This window comes from Dictyostelium discoideum (assembly GCF_000004695.1).
Source record: "Dictyostelium discoideum AX4 chromosome 4 chromosome, whole genome shotgun sequence".
In the NCBI taxonomy this organism is placed as follows: domain Eukaryota; phylum Evosea; class Eumycetozoa; order Dictyosteliales; family Dictyosteliaceae; genus Dictyostelium; species Dictyostelium discoideum.
In genome coordinates this window covers 2,592,613-2,615,112 of record NC_007090.3, presented here as the reverse complement: position 1 = coordinate 2,615,112, position 22,500 = coordinate 2,592,613, and the positions used below count along the sequence as shown (strand labels likewise).

The 22,500-nt window shown below is 19.6% G+C and overlaps 11 protein-coding genes across 11 annotated transcripts in view; 6 read left to right on the top strand and 5 right to left on the bottom strand.

Annotated features, from left to right (window-relative positions):
- DDB_G0284899 (hypothetical protein) overlaps window positions 1–1,192 on the bottom strand; it is a gene marked incomplete at both ends in the record, with an annotated part of 3,136 nt that extends 1,944 nt beyond the window's left edge. Inside the window, 3 exons of the mRNA XM_634826.1 lie at window positions 1–516; window positions 652–892; window positions 1,056–1,192. The exon at window positions 1–516 is cut by the window's left edge and continues 1,944 nt beyond it. Of these exons, the coding sequence (XP_639918.1) occupies window positions 1–516; window positions 652–892; window positions 1,056–1,192 (894 nt within the window). The remainder of the gene's footprint in view (window positions 517–651; window positions 893–1,055) is intronic.
- Window positions 1,193–1,843: 651 nt separating this feature from the next.
- Window positions 1,844–4,080, top strand: abkD (ABC1 family protein kinase; the record flags this gene model as incomplete). The annotated part of the gene is made up of 2 exons (XM_634825.1): window positions 1,844–2,360; window positions 2,510–4,080. The coding sequence occupies 2 exons, from the start codon at window positions 1,844–1,846 to the stop codon at window positions 4,078–4,080; spliced, it is 2,088 nt and encodes a 695-aa protein (XP_639917.1).
- A 118-nt stretch (window positions 4,081–4,198) lies between these two features.
- On the bottom strand, window positions 4,199–6,481 carry DDB_G0284895 (WSC domain-containing protein; the record flags this gene model as incomplete). Its single annotated transcript, XM_634824.1, has 1 exon — window positions 4,199–6,481. One exon carries the CDS (start codon window positions 6,479–6,481, stop codon window positions 4,199–4,201), a length of 2,283 nt encoding a protein of 760 aa, XP_639916.1.
- A 658-nt stretch (window positions 6,482–7,139) lies between these two features.
- DDB_G0285039 (hypothetical protein) lies at window positions 7,140–7,444 on the bottom strand (the record flags this gene model as incomplete). Its single annotated transcript, XM_634823.1, has 2 exons — window positions 7,140–7,303; window positions 7,336–7,444. 2 exons carry the CDS (start codon window positions 7,442–7,444, stop codon window positions 7,140–7,142), a joined length of 273 nt encoding a protein of 90 aa, XP_639915.1.
- A 1,849-nt stretch (window positions 7,445–9,293) lies between these two features.
- DDB_G0284893 (hypothetical protein) lies at window positions 9,294–10,674 on the top strand (the record flags this gene model as incomplete). The annotated part of the gene is made up of 3 exons (XM_634822.1): window positions 9,294–9,962; window positions 10,161–10,471; window positions 10,575–10,674. 3 exons carry the CDS (start codon window positions 9,294–9,296, stop codon window positions 10,672–10,674), a joined length of 1,080 nt encoding a protein of 359 aa, XP_639914.1.
- A 406-nt stretch (window positions 10,675–11,080) lies between these two features.
- rpb7 (DNA-directed RNA polymerase II subunit 7) lies at window positions 11,081–12,117 on the bottom strand (the record flags this gene model as incomplete). Its single annotated transcript, XM_634821.1, has 4 exons — window positions 11,081–11,128; window positions 11,234–11,422; window positions 11,569–11,838; window positions 12,106–12,117. The coding sequence occupies 4 exons, from the start codon at window positions 12,115–12,117 to the stop codon at window positions 11,081–11,083; spliced, it is 519 nt and encodes a 172-aa protein (XP_639913.1).
- Window positions 12,118–12,972: 855 nt separating this feature from the next.
- DDB_G0284889 (hypothetical protein) lies at window positions 12,973–14,296 on the top strand (the record flags this gene model as incomplete). Its single annotated transcript, XM_634820.1, has 2 exons — window positions 12,973–13,558; window positions 13,668–14,296. 2 exons carry the CDS (start codon window positions 12,973–12,975, stop codon window positions 14,294–14,296), a joined length of 1,215 nt encoding a protein of 404 aa, XP_639912.1.
- Window positions 14,297–14,567: 271 nt separating this feature from the next.
- Window positions 14,568–16,019, top strand: DDB_G0284887 (hypothetical protein; the record flags this gene model as incomplete). The annotated part of the gene is made up of 3 exons (XM_634819.1): window positions 14,568–14,696; window positions 14,805–14,977; window positions 15,077–16,019. The coding sequence occupies 3 exons, from the start codon at window positions 14,568–14,570 to the stop codon at window positions 16,017–16,019; spliced, it is 1,245 nt and encodes a 414-aa protein (XP_639911.1).
- Window positions 16,020–16,361: 342 nt separating this feature from the next.
- rab32D (Rab GTPase) lies at window positions 16,362–17,691 on the bottom strand (the record flags this gene model as incomplete). Its single annotated transcript, XM_634818.1, has 4 exons — window positions 16,362–16,494; window positions 16,706–17,073; window positions 17,362–17,491; window positions 17,636–17,691. 4 exons carry the CDS (start codon window positions 17,689–17,691, stop codon window positions 16,362–16,364), a joined length of 687 nt encoding a protein of 228 aa, XP_639910.1.
- A 1,105-nt stretch (window positions 17,692–18,796) lies between these two features.
- On the top strand, window positions 18,797–19,996 carry DDB_G0285049 (hypothetical protein; the record flags this gene model as incomplete). Its single annotated transcript, XM_634817.1, has 2 exons — window positions 18,797–19,684; window positions 19,772–19,996. 2 exons carry the CDS (start codon window positions 18,797–18,799, stop codon window positions 19,994–19,996), a joined length of 1,113 nt encoding a protein of 370 aa, XP_639909.1.
- A 481-nt stretch (window positions 19,997–20,477) lies between these two features.
- On the top strand, window positions 20,478–21,856 carry DDB_G0285047 (hypothetical protein; the record flags this gene model as incomplete). Its single annotated transcript, XM_634816.1, has 2 exons — window positions 20,478–21,500; window positions 21,617–21,856. 2 exons carry the CDS (start codon window positions 20,478–20,480, stop codon window positions 21,854–21,856), a joined length of 1,263 nt encoding a protein of 420 aa, XP_639908.1.
- Window positions 21,857–22,500: the final 644 nt, after the last annotated feature.

Genomic DNA, 22,500 nt, shown 5'->3' with positions numbered 1-22,500 from the left:
TTCTTTTTTGTAAGTTTTTAAATTAATCGGTAAACGTTCACCCCATTTTAAATAATGTAACAAAAGACTAAATAATTCTGAATTTTGTTGAATAGAATCAAATAAATACTTTAAAACATCAAATTTTAAACATTTTTTAATTTTATCTTTTGACTTTAGCTCTTCAACAATTATTTTTTTAAAAGTTGAAGAGTTTATAAATTCTTTAATTTTATTTTCTTCATTTAATAAATATTCTTTATGATGTTGTTGTTGTTGTTGTTGTTGTTGTTGTTGTTGTTGTTGTTGTTGTTGTTGTTGTTGTTGTTGTTGTTGTTGTTGTTGTTGTTGTTGTTGTTGTTGTTGTTGTTGTTGTTGTTGTTGTTGTTGTTGTTGTTGTTGTTGTTGTTGTTGTTGCTGTTTTGATGATAATATCAATTTGATAGTAAAAAATAAATAATTTATGATGAAAAATCCCTCACAATCTGAATTTGTAATATTATAAACTAAACCTTTAAGAATCTTATGTTTTAATTCCTTAATTTTTTATTAATTATTTATTATTATAAATATTATAATTTTATTTGTTTTGATTCATTTTTTTTTTTTTTTTTAATATAAAAAGTTAGAATATCTATATTGGGTCAATGTTTTTTAATAAATTAAACTTACAAATGAAAAGTAATGATAATTTGAACTTAAAGGCCCAAGAGTATTAGACAACAGTTTATGGTATGGGAGTTTTGTATTAACTACACTGATTGGTTTTAAAAGTGATAAATAAAATGATTCAACTTCACTTTCACTATGTGTTAAAGAAATATAATTACTATGATATTCAATGAAATTCAAAAATGCTAATTTTATTTCACCTCGAATTGAATTTAAATTACCAAATATACTCTCAATACCACTTTTATTTTACAAAGAAATTTATATTATTTTTTTAATTTTTATTAATAAATAATAATAATAATAATAGTAATAATAATAATAATAATAATAATTTAATTTAGAAAAATTATAAAAATTTACAATACCTTTTTATAATTAAATAGTGTTCTTTTGTTAGAAACCTTGAAACATTTTTAAAATAACTTAAGAAATCCAATTTCTTATCTTCTGGGTAATCTAAGAATTTTTTTAAAATTACATCAATTTCAGTTAGCGGGGACCCCCTCGCCTTTCTGGGTCTATCTGTAGTTCTTGCCATTGTATTGTGATTTTAAAGAAAAACAAAAAAAAAAAATAAAAAATGAAAAAATAAAAAAACTTGTTTATAAAACCGATTAACATGAACAATCTATTGAAAAAAAAAAAAAAAAAAAAAAAAAAAAAATAAAAAAAAAAAAAAAAAAAAAAAATTAATTATTTTCGTTCAACCGGACAAATCCAATTGTTTGAAAAAAAAAAAAAAAAAAATTTTTTCGACACAGTGCAATAATATATAATTATTATTGAAAAACAAAAAAAAAAAAAAAAACCAAAAAATAAAAAAACTTATTATCTTGACTTTCAATCAAAAAAAAAAATTTTCCATTATGTTTAACGCCCAAAATTCCAAAAAGATAAATATAAAAAACAAAATGAATGCATCAATAAAATTTTTTTTTGATTTTTTTTTTTTTTTTAAATTAAACCTGAACCAATCTAGATATTATTAAAATTACTTTTTTTTTTTTTTTCGAAAATCCCAAAAAAAAAACAAATAATTACATGTAATTTTTTTTTTATTTTAATTTTTTTCATTTTTTTTTTTTTTTTTAAATTAAAAATTTAATTTAAAAAAAAAAAAAAAAAAAAAAAAAAAAAAAAAAAAAAATGCAAATTTTGAATTGGCATTATAATTCATAATTAACAAATAATGAAAATTTTAAAATTTTCATTACTATCAAAACTAAAACATAAAGATTTTATTGTAACATCTTTTAGAAACAATATTATAAATTCAATTAAAAATAATAATACTAATAATAATGGCCTATTAAAATTTTCAAATAATAAATACAATTTCCTAAATAATAATAATAATAATAATAATAATAATGTAAATAAAATAAATAATGTATATTATATAAATAATAATTTTAAAAATGTTATGGAAAATAAAATAAAACCATCTTCAATTCAATTCTTTTCTTCACTTTCAAATAAATATAATCTAAATTCATTCACAACTACCAAACCACAACCATGTCAAGCTAAACCACCATCATCAAAACAACAACAACAACAACAACAACAACAACAACAACAACAACAACAACAACAACAACAACAATCAAAAAAAAAAACAAGTAAAGATAGATTAAGAGATATTTTAAAAAAAACTGTAATTACACCACAAGAGTTTTTAAATGTATTACAAAGATTTGCAAAAAGTAAGTTAAATCATTTTTTTTTATTTTTTTTAAAAAAAAAAAAAACTTTTATTAATTATTAACATATTATTTATTTATTTATTTATTTATTTATTTATTTATTTATTTATTTATTTATTTATTTATTTATTTATTTATTTATTTATTAGATTATAAGAAAACTATAGCAAGTATTTTAGCAGCAATTGCATTAATAATTTATTCATATGAAACACCAGATAGTTATTTTGGATCAATGATGAATGTTATTGTTAGATTTTATAGAGCAATGAAATGTGCAACTAAAATTATGATAAATTATAAGATTCTTTCATATACACCAGAAAAGTCATCGGAATATTTAGAGAAATCAAAGATATGTCATCAAGAATCTGCTGATTTAATATTGGATTTATGTTTAACCAATGGTGGACTATATATTAAAGCAGGTCAATATATTGCAAGTTTAAATCATATCTTACCAATTCAATATACTAAAACACTCTCAGTATTACAAGATCAAGCACCATGGCGTGATTTCTACGAAGTTGAAAGTGTTTTCTTAAAGGATTTAGGTAACGCACCAAACCATTATTTCTCTGATTTCGATAGATTACCAATTGCAGCTGCATCATTAGCACAAGTTCATAGAGCAATTACAAAGGAGGGTGAAGAGGTTGCTGTCAAAGTGCAATATGTAGATTTACAGAGAAATTTCGATGGTGACATTTTCACTCACAATGTTTTGTTGACTTTGGTCAATATGGCATTCCCAGATTTTGAATTCAATTGGATGGCTGAGGAAATGAAAAATGTTTTAATAAAAGAGTTGGATTTCTCTCAAGAGGCTGATAATGCTGAACGTGCCGCTCAAGATCTCTCTTCAAATAACAATGCCTACATTCCAAAAGTGTTTAGACCCTATTCTTCAAAGAGAATTCTAACGACAGAGTTTATTCATGGTTGTAAAATCAATAATGTTCAAGCCATAAGATCAATGGGTTTAAGTGAGAAAACTGTCTCTCAAAGATTCATGGAGATTATGTGTGAACAAATTTTCATACATGCCTTTGTTCATGTGGATCCTCATGCTGGTAACGTTTTAGTTAGACAACATCCAAACCACCCAAATCAACCACAAATAGTATTATTGGATCATGGCCTATATAGAGAGTACGATGAAGAATTTAGATTGAATTTCTGTAACCTCTACAAGAATTTAGTATTGTGTAACAATAAAAAAGTTGAAAAATATAGTAAAGCATTGGGTGTACAAAATTGGAAACTTTTCTCAACAATGATTCTAATGCGTAATTTCGAAGGTTCTTCAGTTGGTTTATCAAATTCAATATCATCAGAAGAATTGGAGAAACTATTATCAGGTGCAATTGAAAGACTTAAAGATATCAATCTCTTAATGAAAGCAATGCCAAGACATTTACTATTAATCTTAAGAAATAATAACCTTTTAAGATCAATCAATATGGAACTTGGTAGTCCAGTTAATAGATTTTCAATTATGGCTCGTTATGCTGCCAAAGGTTTAAATAGTAATTCTTCAAAAAATAGTGGTATCATTAGATTAGTAAAAAGTGTTGAAGAGAAAGTATCATTAGAAGTAATGTTAAAAGGTTATGAATTATACTATTATTTTGTTAATAGAATTTTATCAATTTTAATAAGATTACATATAATTAATCCTGAAAAATTAATTAAAGATCAAATGAAAAAATTAGGTTAGAAAAAAAAAAATAATAAAAAATAAAAAAAAAATAAATAATTTAAACCATTAAATATATTATATATAATATTACAATTTTTATTTTATTATTACAAACATTTAAATGTTTTTATATTTTCTAAATTAATGATACAAATATTGTTATTATTATTATTAATATATATGATTTTAATGATATTAATAATAATGGTTGTGAATTATTTTGTTCTTGTTCTTGTTCTTGTTGTTGTTGTTGTTGATTTTGATTTAATAAAGAAGATGTATCCTTTAAATTATCAGGTACCAAAAGATTTGAAATATTTTCAGTTGAATAGATTGAAATTTCATTTACACCACCACAATTTTCTTTATTTGAACCTGTACATTTGGAATTACAAGTTGGAATTGATTTTGGTCTTGAGGGATTTTCGGTTTGTGGTTGTTGCTCAAAAATTGTATCATTTCCACAGAAACAAAGATTACCACGTGATAAACCAGCAATTAAATAATGATTTTTAAAACAATGAGCTCTACATCCCTCAACTGTCATATTTGGACTACTTGCAGAGATTGAGAAATGACCAATCAATGGTTCATATGAGAAACAACCATTATAACTTGTTTTATAAACAGAGATTTTATCATTACCACCACAGATTTTAGATTTATCACCACCACATTTAAAATTACAATCAGATTCTTTATTAGCTTTACCATAGTGACCATATGAATTACCACAATAGCATTGTGTTCCTAACTCTGTTCCAGCATATTTATATCCATTCTTTGTACAATAAGATTCACATTTATCATTTGTCATATTTATTGAAAAAATTTCATTAAATGGTAAATCATGAGAAATATCATCATTGAAGCATCCAATAAATTTATGGTTACTATTAAATATTTCAATTGATGATTCAAATGAATCAAATTTATCTGATGATGATGATGATAATGATGATGATGATGATCCAGTTGTAGAAGTTGTTGTTGATGTTGTTGTTGATGATGTAGTTGGTTCAATAGTTGTAGAAGTTGTTGTTGATGTTGTTGTTGAAGTTGTTGGTTCCATTGTTGTACCTATTGTAGAAGATGTAGTAGTAGTTGTTGTTGTTGAAGATGGTTGTTCAGAATTATTACTATTTCCACCATTATTATTTGTTGGTGGAACAGTAGAAGGAGATGAAGAGGTTGAAGAAGTTGAAGACCATGATGAAGTTGAAGAAGTTGAAGACCACGAAGAAGTTGAAGAAGTTGATGACCAAGATGAAGTTGAAGAATGCATTCCAGTTGTAGAATTAAAATTATTATAAGGATTATATTCAGTACCATTGATTGAATAAGATCTTTTACAATTACCTTCACCAAAAGTAGTTAAATAACCAAAATGTGGATATCTAAAGATTTCAGTTGATTTTGAAAATGAATAGGAAGTGAGTGTGACATTACCTTTATCAGTTACTTGAACTGTTGAATTTGTTGTATTTGTAATGATTGATTTTTCAAAATAGAAATAATAATCTCTACAGGAATCTAAATGTAATAATTTCTTTGCAAAATCAGAAGCCTGTTGAGTTTTTGATTTTTTATTATCATCATCATTTGATTTTTGATTCTCGATTGGGACTGATAAACTATAAATACCTTTTGATTTTGAACCCATTTCTAAATTCAATTTATTAGGTTTACCACTAATTACAACGTAAGCAACGGTTGGTTCAACTTGATCATACCAATCGACCATAAAAGTTAATTTGTTTTGATTTAAGAATAAATGAGAACCCGAATGAATTGGTTGATTGGTAATGTTAAAACATGGTTGAGCGCCAAAATCTTGAGTCCAGTAGGAATGGTAGGTGCTATCAGAGGTAAAAGAGAAACCAACACCTATTGCCTTGAAATTTGGATTCATAATATTTGCTCTATGACCATCGGAACCTGAAGCATCTTGAGCACATGTTGGATTTGAGTATGGGTCATTGGTGCCATCATCACAAACCCATTGATTATTGGTGATCAATGGTGAATCATAACCTGCTGCAATGTTTTCACCATGGATTTCATCACAATGATAGTATTCATTGATTCTGGTATCGGAATCTGTTCCATCACATGATTCATGTGAAAAACAATTGTTTATTGACATATCTCTTGCATGAGCCAATGCTGATGCTCCTAATGAAAATTCAAAGAATAATGGTGGCACTGATGGATAAATTGATGGAGATAATACATCTTGATTTCCAAATTGTGTATATCTATTTTGGTATTCCTTTGGTGCAATTCTAACTGAATTAACTAATACATGATTACTTCTTTCAAACCAATTTGGATTACCTCTTAAATTTGGTTCACCATATGATGAAACTTTTATTATTAAAAATGAAATAAAAATTAAATTTTTAAAACTTATTTTCATTTTTTTTTTTTCTTCAAATAATTAATTATTTAAATTAATTAAAAAATAATAATTTTATATATATAAATATATATGTGTGTATGTATTTAGTAATTATTTTGATTTAGATTATTTAATAAAATATTAATTTATTTAATTTATTTAATTTATTATTGATGTTGTTTTTTTTAATATTTTTTTTTTTTTATATTTTTTCTATTTCTTAAAATATTATTATTATTAAAAATAGTAATCAAAAAAAAAAATCTCAATAAAAAAAAGTAAAATGTGTGTGTTGTTATGTGTTTTACTATTATTTTATTATTATTATTTTTATTATTATTTTTATTTTATTATTATTATTATTAATTATTATTTATTATTTTAAAATAATGAAATAAAAAAAAAGTTTATTTATAGTTTTTTTTTTTTTTTTTAATTATTATTATTAATATTTTTTATAATTTTATTTTATTTTTTTATTTAAAATGTTTTATTATTTTCAAAATAATTTATTTAAATTTGTTATTGTTTTTTAATCTATACCAACAATAAACTTATTATTGACAGATAAATTAATTGATGGTAGCATACAGGGCACTTGTTAATTAACAAAAAACATGGATAGAATATTGTACGATTTTATCCGGGGCAATTTAAATGTGGAAGGGGGTTCAATTTATCCCAAAAAATAAAAATTGAAATATTTAAATAAATCAAAATAGTGTGGTGATGGTGGTCCGAATTTTATTTCAATTCGATTTATTTGAAAAATTAATAACAACAACCAAAAACTAATAACAACAACAACAGTCAAAAAATATATATATATAATAACAATACCTATATATTATATATTAAAAAATATTTTATACATAAAAAAAAATAAAATAAAGTATATTCATTATAATATATATAATTATTATTTACCCCCCCTTTTTTTTTATTGATTATTATTATTATTATTTTATATATATCACACATTATTAAAAATAATTCCATATATATCCCAGTTAAAAAGATTGCATATTCGTCGATGAATTAAATTATTATAAAAATTTGAAATAATTTTTATTTATTTATTTAGTAAGTGTTTTTAAAATAATGATAATGATATTTTATTATATTAAATTAAAATTATAATTATTATCATAAATAAATTTATTTAGTTATATTAAATACACACAAAAAAAACAAATGCTCACACACACACACAACTAAAATTTTAGCTTATATCTATAGATAATTATAATATTTCATTTGATATTTGAATTGGAATTTAATTTTCACTGTAATCTTTTAAACTAAAACTGATAATCCACATACATTTATATTATTTTGTGGGTTAATAAAAAGAGGTATAATAAAAAATTTTAAAATAATAAAATTAAAAACACAACATATTTAAGCAATATATATATATATATATGGTACCCTCTTATATTAAAATAATTTTATATATCTGAATATTAAAGAGATATCCTAAACTAAAACAACATATCTGTGAGAAAAATGTGTTGTTTGTGTGTTTGTGGGTGGTGTCCCTTTGAATTCTTAAAATGGGGAGAGTTTTATTGGTGTGTTATTTGTGTGTGTGTGTGTTTAGATGTGTTTAATTTGGGTGTGTGTTTGTGAAAATTAAATTTTACCATATTAAAATTAAAATATTTAAAAATAATAAAATTAAATGGAAAGATATAATAAATAAAAAACAAAAAAAAAAATTGTTATTTTAAGGGTTAGGCTTGATATCTTGTCATATTAAAATGAATAAATTATTTTAATAATTAAATTTGGATAACGAAATAGTTGAAGAATAAAATAAATCAAAAAGTGTAAAATTAAGATGGCCAGATTATACTGCAGTAATAAACATAATTTTGATATTGTCATTTTAGTGAGAGAGAGAGATGATGTGAGTGGTGCGGTGTATTTATTGTGTGAATGTACATTATTGTATTGGTTGACACAACAATATATATATGTGAAGTAATCAATAAATGAATACTCTTTGATTAGTAAGGAAAATGTAAATTACCAAAACTATTTATGTAAATCGTTTTATTTTTGTAAAAGTATCACTTTTGTGTAAATGAATTTTTAAATTTTTATATCTAACAATTCTATTATTTTAATTTATATATCTGACAAAAGTAATCTAAATTTAAATTTTTAAAAATATATAAAATAAAAAATTTTAAAAAAAAAAAAAAAAAAAAAGAAAAAAAAAGAAGCAATAGATTTTATTTATTAATTAAATTAAATTTATCTTTATTATTATTTTTAAAAAAAAAAAAAAAAAATTTATTTCTAAAGAAAATAAAAAAAAAATAAAATAAAATAAAAAAAAAAATGTAAACCAATTTTATTTATTAATTAAATTAAATTTATCTTTATTGTTAATTAAAAATTTTATTCCCAAACAAAAAAAAAAAATATATTTTTAAAAAATTATATTATTTTTCATTTTGGTGTTAAAAAAAAAAAAAAAAAAAAATGGAATTTGGGAATAGTGAAAAGACTTTTTTTATAAAAATAATAAAAAAAATAAAAAAAATAAAAAAAAAATGAAAAAAATAAAAAAAAAAAATAAAAACCCAAGTGTTTAATATTTTTTATTTTTTTTTTTTTTTATTTTTATTTTTAATAATTTTGTGTGTAAATTATAAATAATAATAAATAATAATAATAATAATAATAATAATAATAATAATAATAATAATAATAATAATAATAATAATAATAATAATAATAATAATAATAAAAATAGTAATAAATAAAAATAATAAATAATAATAAAAATTAAAAAAATTATAATAAATTAAATAATTGGATGAGTGATAGTAATTTTAAGGATCTTGATAGTAGTGATATAATAGGTAGTAAATCAAATCTAAACATTATTAGAAGTGGTAATCGTTTATCTCCAAGTGGTCTTTCACCAAATATGACTTCACTAAATAGTAATACTAGTATAGGAAATAATAGCGGAAATGCAAATAATTTAATTAATATAAATGGAAATAATAATATCAATAATGGTAATCAAAATACACCAAATAGTATACGAGTGAATAATAATAATAATAATAATAATAATGGTAATAATAATAATATTAATAATGGGGGCAATAATTCTTTGAACCCGAATGATAAATTAAACAATAATAATAATAACAATAATAATATTAATAACTCATTTAGTATAAGCGATAAAAATTTAGGAAATAATAATAATAATAATAATAATAATGGCAACATTAATGGAAATAATAATAATTCTATATTAACTAATAGTATGGGTAGTGAAGGTAATTTATCGGATCTCCCACCACTTTCTGCTAATTATGGACATTCTACAAGTCATTTCGAATCAAATTTTGATAATTATATGGTACATGATAGGCAATGCTCTACATATGCTGATAGAGTTTTATTTTCAAATAAATATTATTATTCATATATTGTTATGATATTATTAAATTTAATTTTAATTATTTGGGTAATTTATTTTAAATTTATTATTATTATTAATATTATTATTAATATTATTATTATTATTATTATTATTATTATTATTATTATTATTATTATTATTATTATTATTATTATTATTATTATTATTATTATTATTATTATTATTTTTTTTTTTTTATCCTACTAACTTTTTTTTTTTTTAAACAATTTTAAAAATAAAAAGTTAATTACAAATTTAATAAAAAAGAATACATCGGTACCATCACATTGGATTTTTATAGTACTAGATATTTTGGTTAATGTTACATTATCAGTTGAAATTATATTACAAATTATATCACAAAAGAAAAAGTACTTTCAAACATGGGCAAATAGATTCGATCTTTTTGTTTTGGTAATTTCTATATGCGGTTTATTTTTATATTTTCATTCATCAAGCTCTGACAATTATGACTATGAAGGTGTGGTCATTATTTTCTTAACTGCTATTAGATACTTTTTCCAATTCCTAAGATTAATAGCTTTAATTAATAGGTAAATTTTTTTTTTTTTTTTTTATTAATTAATTGTATTTACAATTTTTTTTTAAATCAATTACTAACCACTACTTTACCATTCATCATCATTATTATTTTAGACAAAAACTTAAAAAGAGTACATTCAATTCAAGAGTTGATTTCACTGAACTAAGAGAAAATGATATTGATTTTGAAATCGACTCTGCTGACGATTTTTAACTTTTCTCTAAATTCAATCTTAATGACCTTTGAAAATGTATATTAATATTATAATATAAATAAATAATTAAACAATTAATTAAATAAATAAATAAATAAATAAATAAATAAATAATAATAATAATAATAATAATAATAATAATAATAATAATAATAATAATAATAATAATAATAATAATAATAATAATAATAATATGGTAATAAAAGAATATTTCTTTTTTGTTTATTAAAAAAAAAAATTTGTTAAATGGGATTCTGTTTAGGTTTTTTTTTTTTTTTGTACATCTTAATTTCTTTATTTCTTTATTTTTTTTTTTTTTTTTTTATCTTTTATATTTTTTTTTGTTCTTTTTTTTTTTTTTTTTTATTCCTGTAAAACTATTTAACCACAAAATATAAAACCAATTTAACCAATGACACCTAAATAATCTTCTCTGATTGAACCAATTGCAAACTAATAAAAAAAATTTAAAAATAAATTAAAAAAAAAAAGAGTTAATAAATTATTAAATAGAGAAAAAGGTTTATATATATATATATATGCTGCACAAATACATACAATTTCGGTAGCATCAACACGAGTACCTTTAATTTGTAATCTAACTTCATCATCTTTACTGATTTTTGATGAACCATCTTCAGAAACAAAACATGGTACAGCACTTTGTGCATCGAATATCATATCAGATGGGATCAATTGAGTTGATACAAAAATTGAAAGTGGACCTGCTTCTGCAAAAAATCCAAGCTATAATTTAAAAATAAAAAATATATTATTTAGTACCAATCATTATAATATGATTGTAAAAGAAAGAGGGCGAGTGAGAGAGAGAGAGAGAAAGAGATAGATTCACTACTCATTCTTTTTGTAAATGATGATTGTAACTAACATACATTTGTTACTTTTGTAACGATTGCATCTAAAACCTCACCTTTAAACGGTTTGAAAATGATTGCTTTATATTTAACATTGAAAACTACATAACCTGATGATTCTAATACCTTTCCTTTAGATAAGAAATCAACCGATGTAATTGTAATGATAAAACCATATCTACCTGTACATGTACCTTCTACTTCACTATAAAGTTGTTGTGTTGCAATTGTAAATAAATTTGGTCCACAATGTTTTGGATGCATATGTAAATCTTTTTCTAATGTTAACTATTTATTATTATTATTATTATTATTATTATTATTATTATTATTATTATTATTATTATTATTATTATTATTATTATTATTATTATTATTATTATTATTTCAATAACAATAAAAAATTGTTAGTATTATTTCTCTATTTTCTGCCTTTCTATCTCTATCTTTATCTCTCTAAAGATATCTTTAATAAAAAAAAAAAAAAAAGGAAATACAAATAAAAACATAAAAATAAAAAAAGAAAGATTTTATTCAATAAAATTGATAAATTACATGAAAAAACATTTTATATATTATATTTTATTTTAATAATTTTAATTTTAATTTTTATTTTATTTTTATTTTTATTTTTATTTCGATTTGTTTTTTTTTTTTTTTTTTTTTTTTTTTTTTAAAATAAAATTAGTTGTTTGTTTGGAATCAAAACAATGAAATGAAAAAGTTTTTTTTTTTTTTTTTTGAAAAAAAAAAGAAAAAAAAAAAAAAAAAAAAAAAAAAAATTGGATTTTCACTTTTTTTTTTTTTTTTTATTTTTTTTTTTTTTTTCAGAATATCTATTAATATTAATAATAATTTTTTTTTTTTTTTTATTTTTTTTTTTTCATTTTTAAAATTTTGAAAGTAAGATCAAGTAAAAATTCAAATTTAATTATGATAATAATAATTATTATTTTATCAGAATGATCTCATAATATCATACAAAGATTAGTATGATTTTATCTCAATAAGAAAATAAAGCACAAGATAAAAATAAAAATAAAAATAAAAAAAAAAAAGGTATTCATGATTATTTTTTTTTTTTTGATTATGTTTGTGCCCAAAATCTCTTTAAAACAATTCACAAAAAAATAAAAAAAATAAAAAAATAAAAAAAAATAAAAAAAAATAAAAAAAAAATAAAAAAAATTGTAAAACCGAAATTTTTTACGTTATTCATTTTTTTTTTAATTTTAGGTTTTTATGTTTGCTAAACAAAAAAAAATAAAAAAAATTAAAAAAAAATTATAAATCTTTTTTTTTTTTTCTGACTTAGATTATTAAAAAATAATAAAAAAAAAAATTATTAAATCAAATAAAACAAAATTAAATCAAATAAATCAAATAAATTAAAAAAGTAAAAAAATAAAAAAATAAAAAAATATGGAACAACAACTACCAAATTCAATGGAAATAAAAGAACCACTACCACTACCACTACCACCATCATCACCATCACCATCATCATCATCATCACCACAATCAATTGAAACACAAAATGAATTAATAATTCCAAAAATGAAAAATTCAAAAAGAGTTATAATTTTATCAAGTGATAATCAAGAATATGAATTGGAAACCGAATTAATAATTAATATGTGTAAAACAGTGAAAAATATTGTTAAAGGTTGTTTAAAATTTAAAAATAGTTTAGGTGGATGGTTTACAGTTGATGGTGAATCTATATTTCATAAAAGGGAGGACAAATTATTAGCATCAATCAATAAGAATACAGAAGAAGAGATTAAAATTTATTTTTCAGATATTAGAGGTTGTGTATTAAATTCGATTTTAGAATTTTGTAAATTTCATTCAACAAATACATCACCAATTTTAGCAACTCAATTCGATTTTAATTTCATTCAAAAAAAACCATTAAATCTTTGTGAATTAGCTTCAGCTTCTTATTTCTTAGATATCAAATCGTTAGTTAGTTTAACAAGTAAAGAAATTGCTACTCAAATTTCACGTTTGTATTTTTTTTTTTTTGAAAATAAAAATAAAAAAAAAAAATAAAAAAATAAAAAAAAAAGATTATTATTTAAAATTAACATGATAATATATATAAATATATTTAGAGAAGAGTGCAGAGGAATTGAGACAGACATTTTCAAATTTACAAATAACAGAACCAAGAGATGAAAATTTTGAAATGGCAATAATGTCATTAAAAAGAGGTTCAAGATCTGAATTGGAAGAGGCAGTAGCGCGACATGAAAGAATGGTTGCAAAATTAAAATTTGAAAATAAATCATTAGATGAAATTTTGGAATTTATTGGAGAGGATGAAAAAAAATCCAAGAAATCAAAGAAATCAAAATCAAACAATACTAAAAACATTAATTCAAACCACTTTGATAATAATAAAATAAATTCTAAATCAAAAAATAAACTGAAAAATAAAAATGAAAATGAAAAAGAAAAAGAAAAGAAAACTATTATTATTATTAAAGAAGAAATCATAATAAATAATCAAAATAATGAAAATAATCATTTTAATAGGAACAATATAATTAATATAGATGATTATAATTTAAATATAAAAGATGAAGAGGGTGATGATGGTGATGGTGATGGTGATGATGATGAAATTGACCCAGTTTTACAAGAAGAAATTGATAGAGAGATTGCAATATTTAAAGAAAGATTAGAGTCTTTCAATAGACAGATAAAACTACCCCACACTCCCTGTTTAACCAATTATTAATAAAAAAAAAAAAAAAAAGGTGATAGATATTTTTTTAAAAAAAATTAAAAATATCTATCTATTTTTAATTTTGTCGTCTTTCATTTACTTAAAATTAAACAAAAATAAATTTATTTTTCTTTATTTTTTTTATTTTTATTTTTATTTTTTTTTTTTTCCGATCATTTTTTTTTCCCACATTTATTTTTTTTTTCATTTTTTTTTTTTTTTCATTTTTGTTAACAAAAATATTATTCTATTGTAATTCAATTTAAAAATATATTTATATAATATGTCAATTAAAAATGATACAAAAACATTCTTAGGATTTATTGATGAACCAATTGATAGTTTAAAAATAAATAAAGAAGAGGAAGAAGAGGATGATTACCCTTATTCAACAAAAATTGGTGGATCACCTGTGAGTTTTAAATATTTTTTTTTAAAAAATTAAAATAATTAATACTAACTTTTTTATTTTCATTTTTTTATTTTTATTTTATTTATTTTCTTATTTTAAAAACAATAGATATGGTGTGCTCAACCACCAAATCATTTAAAAGATTTAAAATGTAATATGTGTAGTTCAAATTTATCATTTTTATTACAAGCATATTGTCCATTAAATTCACTTCCAGATTATGAAAGAAATTTCTACGTTTTTGTTTGTCCAAGTAATGAATGCAATCCATTATCTTCTGGGTAAAGAATTTTTCAAATTATTATTATTATTTTTTTTTTTTTTGGAAATTATCAATTATATAAATTTTAAAAACTAACATAATTATTTTGTTAATTTAGTTGGAGAGTAATTAAATGTTTAGATCCATTAAAAGAAGAGGAAGAAGATTTACAAAATGAACAAATTGAGGATAAAGTACAAGAGTTACATCAACAAAATGTAATTGAAAAACCACTTGATGATTGGGGTGTTGAAGATTCTGATGATTGGGGAATTTCATCAACAACAACAACTACTACTACTACTACAGCATCAGTTACAAATTCAATTGATCAATTATTAAAAATTCGTGATGATGCAATTAAAGAAGAAAAGAAAAGAATTAAAGAAGAAGAACAACAAAAAAAAAATAATAATAAAATAAATATAGAAGATGATTGTATTAATGAGGAAGAAATAATATCAGGTGTAATTATTCCAGATGATAAAAGTAATAAATTTCAATCATGTACTTTATTCATTGATGAAGAATCAATTTATACAAAAAAAGATAAAAAATCATCAAATAAAAACAATAATAATAATGAAGAATCAGATTTAAATCAAAGTATTTTAAAGAAATATCAAGGTATAGAGAATACATTTGGTGATGAAAGTGCAGAATGGTCAGATGAAACCTATGAATATGTAAAAGATCGTGTTTTTAGTAAATTCATTAAAAAGATCTCATTTGCACCTGACCAATGTTTACGTTATTCATATGGTGGTAAACCATTACCAATGACTGCAGAGGGTGTAAAATTATTAACATTCAACCAAATTAATAATTTACCACCACATTGCTCAATTTGTAATTCTGTTAAAGTATTTGAATTTCAAATTTTGTCAACTTTAATAGCTCAAATTAAATTAAGAGATCCTTTAGATCCAAAAAAGAATCAATTAGAATTTAGTAATGCTTTCATTTACACTTGTCCAAATAATTGTTTTGATAAACAAAAAGATACTTTTAATAATGTTATTTATAATGAAGAAACTATTAAAATTGAAAAAAGTATTTAAAAAAAAAAATAATTAAATAAAATACAAATTTTAAAAATAAAATATAAACTAAAAAAAAAAAAAAAAATAATTTAATAAAGTTTAAACTTTCTATTTGATTTGGCTTTACATAGTTAATATTTCTATTTTACTTTTTATTTGTTTAAACTGGTTTTTTTTTTTAATTTTTTTTTTTTTTAAATAATAAAATAAGTTAACTTTTGTTTGATTCATTTTTGTAGTCTTCTTTTTTTTTTTTTTTTTTTTTCTTTTCTTCTTTTTCTTTTGCTTTTTTATTTATTTTCTTATTCTTTTAATTATTGTTTTTTTTTTTTTTTTCTTTTTTTTTTTTTTTTTAAATCATTATTTACAATTGAAACAACTTGAAGGTGAGGAAGTTGAAGGTTTATTTGGATTGGTATTATCATGTTTTTTAGAAGTACCTAATAAAGTAATTGATGATGTTTCTTCGTCAGGGCTATCATTAAATTGTTCGCTGGTAGTGTAAGTATAAATTGAATAACCATAATTAATTAATATTGCTATTTGAAAATATATACATATAATATATAAACATATATTATATAAATATAGATATAGAGATATAGAGATATTATATAGATATAATATATGTAGATATTATTTATTTTATTGGTTTGTTTTATTTATTATTATTATTATTTATTATTTATTATTAAATAACTTACTTATCAGAATCTTTATCTTGTTCAATTATAACTTCAACTAATTTTAGAATTGATTCTTTTATATTTATAGAAGATTTAGCAGATACTTCATAATATAAATTAACTTTATGATCAGTACACCATTGATTAATTTCAGATTGATCGACAGCTCTTGTCAAAGAATCTGATTTATTTGCTAATAATAATATAGGTAATTGTTTTTCTGTCCCATCAGGGTTTATACTCTTTGATTTGAATTGTTTATACCAAAAATTTAAATTTCTAAAAGATGATTCATTTGAAATATCAAATACTAATATAACTGCATCTGATGTTCTCCAAAATGCTGATGTTAAACACCAATATTTCTCTTGTCCTGCTGTATCCCACTAAAATATTAAATAATAAATAATAAATAAATAAAACATTGCAAAATTAGTATACACTCTGTTTTTTATTAATTATTATTGTACAATAATACATAGTAAGTAAGGGGAAGGGAGGAAGGAGGGTGGGTGGGTGGTAATGAGATTGAATATGAAGATGTGGTGGATGTGGTGGAAGTTGCTTTCTATATATAATCATTATAATCTGTAGCACAAAATGTATACTGTTTTTATTATTGATGTTGCTATTGTTATTGTCATTGTTTCTGTTATTTGTCAAGTGAAACTTACAAGTTGAATATGTGTAATAATATCATTTTGATAAAATGTTTTTGATAAAAAATCTGCACCTATAGTACTTTTATATTCTTCTGTAAATTTGGAAAAAATAAGCCTATGAAGAATAGACGTCTTTCCAACGCTATGGTTTTTTTAATATATTAGTAACCATTTTTTGATGTTTTTTTATTTTTTGGTTTGTGGTGTGTGGTTTGGTTAAGTTTTTTTTTTTTTGTGTGTTTTTATAAATTTTTGTTGTTGTTTGTTAAATATTCTAAATAATTACTTCACATCTCCTATTAAAATTAATTTTAATTGTTTTGTCTCTGTCATATTTATCATTTATTTTGTGTATATATATATATATAAGTGTGTAAAAAAAAAAAAAAAAAAAGTGGAGGGAAAATTGTTATTAGTTGTGATATGTGACAAAAAAAAAAATTTTATAAAAAATATAAAAAAACAAAAAAAAAAAAACAATAAAAAAAAAAAAATAAAAAAGAAAAATAGGTAGTATAAATAAATAAATAAAAATAAATTAAAAGGATCTCTCACAAAGGAAAATTTTTTTTTTTTTTTTTTTTTTATTTTTTTTTTTTTATTTTATTTTTAATTTTTTTTTTATTTTTTTTTTTATTTTTATTTTTTTTTTTTAATTTTTTAAATTTGGATGACATTTTTAAGCTTAAAAAAAAAAACAAATAAAACCCTCAACCAGGGTAAATATCGATTGCTTTTTTTTATTTATTTTTTTCCAAAATTGGTGATGAAAAAAAAAAAAAAAAAAAAAAAAACCTTTTTAAGGAATCCGTTAAAATTGGTTTTTTTATTTATATAAAGCTGAATGGTTTTTTTTTTTTTTTTTTTTTTTTTTTTTTTGAGTCGGGAAAAGTAAAAAGAAATTTTTAAAAAATTCTTGATTTCCTAAAAAAATGTAGTAATAATGGGAATATTATTAATTAACTTCAAAATAATTAATATAATTAATTAATAATTCACCTTTTTTTATTTATTATTGTTTTTATTATTTTTTTTATTATTATTATTTTTTTTTTTTTTTTTTTTTTTTAATCACCACACCCTTTATTTATTTTTTTTATTTTTTTTATTTTTTATTTTTTTCATTTTTTATTTATAATTTTAAATTTTTATTTCTTTATTCCAACATATAATAAAAAAAATTCCATTTTCCTCTATTAGATAATTTAAAATTTTCATATTAAAAATTAATTTTAATTAATTTTTAATTTTTTTTAAAATAATCTTTTATATATTTAATTAATAAATAAATAAATAAATAAATAAATAAATAAATAAATAAATAAATAAATAAATAAATAAATAAATAAATAAATAAATAATTTATAAATAAAAAATAAATAAATAAATAAATTTATAAATAAAAAAATAAATAAATAAATAATTTTATAATTAAATTTTTTAAAAAATGGTATTTTTAAAAGTAGATTGTTCAAAATTATTTATATTTTTATGTTGTATAATGAGTATTACAATATTATCATTTTCATTAGTATTTCCATATTATGAAAGTGATTTCATAATAGTAAATCATACAGACATAAGGAATAATACAATTGTAATCAATAAAGAATTCCATCAATTTCAATTCTTTGGTACCTATTTCTATGATATTAATAGATTTGAAATGAAAACATCATTTAATCAAGCATATCTAATAACGAAAAGAGTATCATACGATTCATATGATAGTTCAACAAAGAATTCAGTATTTCAAATCATCACATCAATGACTTTAACTAGTTTAATTGCAAAAGTTTTCCCAATTCCAATTCTCATTGTAAATATGTATATAAACTTACAAAAACCAAAAAGAAGATATCTAAATCAAATTCAACAACATCATAATAATAATAATAATAATAATAATAATAATAATAATAATAATAATAATAATAATAATAATAATAATAATAATAATAATAATAATAATAATAATAATAATAATAATAATCAAAATAATAATAATAATGATAATAATGATAATAATGATGTATTAGATGGAGCAAATGAAGTTGTTATAAATACAATGCCAACATATGAGGTGTTGATGGAGAGGTATCAATCAAGTGCATCATATTATTTAATAACACAATTAGTAGTTAATGGTGTTAGTTTTATGATTACTTTATTCTCAACATTTGTAGTTACTCATAGAATTAGTATAACTATGAAATTATTAACATCAATTGATGAACAAATATTTAACAAACCATTATGTTATACAAAAAATTTAGATCCATTTGGTTATTGTAATTCTTTTATTGGTTTTTCAAGTACAACAAGTGATGAAAATGTATGTATATTAAAAAAAAAAAAAAAAAAAAAAAAAAAAAAAAAAAAAATATATATGTATTCCTAACAATTATTAATTTTTAAATAGTTTATGGATTTCAGTTGGGGTCCATCATTTGGGTGGTATTTATCATTGTGTTCATTATGTTTAGATTCATTTTCAATTATTGTGATTATCTTTTTAATAATAACAGAGGGAAAATTAAAAAAACCAAAACAACCTCATAAATTTACAAATATATTAAATTTAAGTGATATGGATTTAATTAATTATCGTTTATTAACATTAAATCAACGAATTGGTACAGATTAATCAAATCAAATTAAAATTAAATAAAATGTAAAAAATAATGTAAATAATTTAATTTAATTTTTTATTTTTTATTTTTTTTTTTTTTTTAACCCAAATAATTTTTTTTTTTGTTGATTAATAATTTTTACATTATTAATTTTGGGAAATTTTTATTTTTTTTATATGATGGAGTGGTGTGGGATTAATATAATTTTTTTTTCTATTTTTAGGTTTTATATTTTATGTGAATTTAATTTATTTTTAATTATTATTTTTTTTTTTTTAACACAAATAATTTTTTTTTTTTTTTTTTTTTTTTTTTATTATTAAATTGGAATAATAATTTTTTAACACAAAATAATTATTTTTTTTTCTTAATTTCATTTAATATTGCTATTTTTCATATGTAAAAATAATAAATCATTTTTCTAAACAATTTTTTTTTCCAATTTATTTATTTTTCCAAATTTTTTTATTTTTTTTTTTTTTTTTATTTTAAACAATGAAAATTGTTGTTTCAATTGGAAGTGGTATTTCATTTTTTTTTCTATTAATTACAACACTTTTAATTGGTGTTGGATTATTTTGTCCAATTTATAAAGTTCAATATGAACATATGAAATATGGAGTAGATATAAAGGATTCAAATTATAATGCAAAATCAACAATTTATTATTTTGATTATTATTTAGAGTATGAAATTAATCCTCATTTAGGTCCATCAATATATAGTCAAACTGTTGATTTAGATTTTTCAAGTAATTTAGCATCATCATTAATTAAAAAAAATGAAAACCAAAAAGAGCATATTTATAATTCAAATAAAAATAATAATAATAATAAAATTGAAGAGAATAGTAGCAGTAGTAATAATAATAATAATAATAATAATAATAATAATAATAATAATAATAATAATAATAATAATAATAATAATAATAATAATAATAATAATAATAATAATAATAATAATCAAATTCATCATAATAGAACAAATATTAGCAATTATTATAATGTAAAATTAAATTATTTTGAAACGAATTCACCATTATATCAATTTTTTAATGTTTTCAATTATTTAGGAAAGATTGTATTATTTTTAAAAATAATTCCAATAATATTATTAGTTTGTAAAATGACACTATTTTTATATGGAAATACATTAAATCAAAGAAATATTGGAGCATTAATTAATTTTTCAATGGTTTTAGTTCAAATTGGTGTTTTAGTTTTTTTATTTTTAATGGTTTTCTTATTATTTCATTTACCAAAAGTGTTTAAATTGGATGATAATTTTAAAACAAATTTATCAACTTTAAATTTAAATCAAACCAATTCTATAAATGAAGATAATAATTATAATAATAATAATAATTATTATTTTAATCAATCAGAATTATATAATTTTAAATGGACAACTATGGATATTGATACCTGTAGAATTAAACCATTTGACTTTTTTATTTATTTTGGTAAATGTAAAAGTTTTTCTGGTAAAATTTATAGTTTAGATAGATCATTAAATGTAAAATATTTAATTTTTTTTTTTTTTTACTTTTTTTATTATTATTTTAATTATTTTAAATTGGAAAAAAATATAATTATTAATAAAAATATTTTTATAATAAATTTAAATAATAGGAATTAGATTATAGGTGGGGTCCTTCAAAATCATGGTTTCTATCTTTGGTATCTACTATTATAGAATTTATTGTATTTTTTATTTTTGTAAAAACATTTACTGTTGAAAGTATTTCACAATTTAATAATAATAATATACATAATAGGGAAAATAATGGAAATGTTGAAATGTCTTCAATACCTTCAAAAATGGTTTTATTAAATATAGAAATTAAATCTGATATTTCAAATGAAAATTAAAAAATTTTAAAAAAAAAAAAAAAAATAATAATAATAATAATTTAAAATAAAATAGTATCATAAAAAAGTGATGAAAAATATATTTTTTAAAAAAAGTAAATATTAAATCTCTAGAGAAATAAATGTAATTTTATTATAATTTAATTTTTATTATTATTATTATTAAAAATAATGATTAAATAATAAATATTGCAAACAAAAAAATATTATTCTATACAAGGACCTGAAAAACAGTATTGAATGTTAATTCCAATATTAACAATTAAACTAGTTGACTCACCATTGGTGCACAATTTGGCCCTTGACTTTACAATAAATGGGTTGTTGGAAAATTAACAACCATTTTTGAAGGAGTTAAAAACTAAAAATAGAAATTTTTTTTTTTTTTTCCTTTTTTTATATTAGAATTATATGCAAAAATGATATCTGAAATTTATGTCTCTTTTTTTTTCTATTAAAATATTTTATTTTTTCCAAATGTCATTGTTAGATTTTGTTTTCAATCTCATTTTTAAAAATAAAAATAAATAAAAAAAATAATAAAAAAAAATAAAAAAAAAGAAAAAAAAATACATATTTATATAAAAATATAAATAATATTAAAATTAAAATAAAAAAAAAATAAAATAATAAAATAATGATAT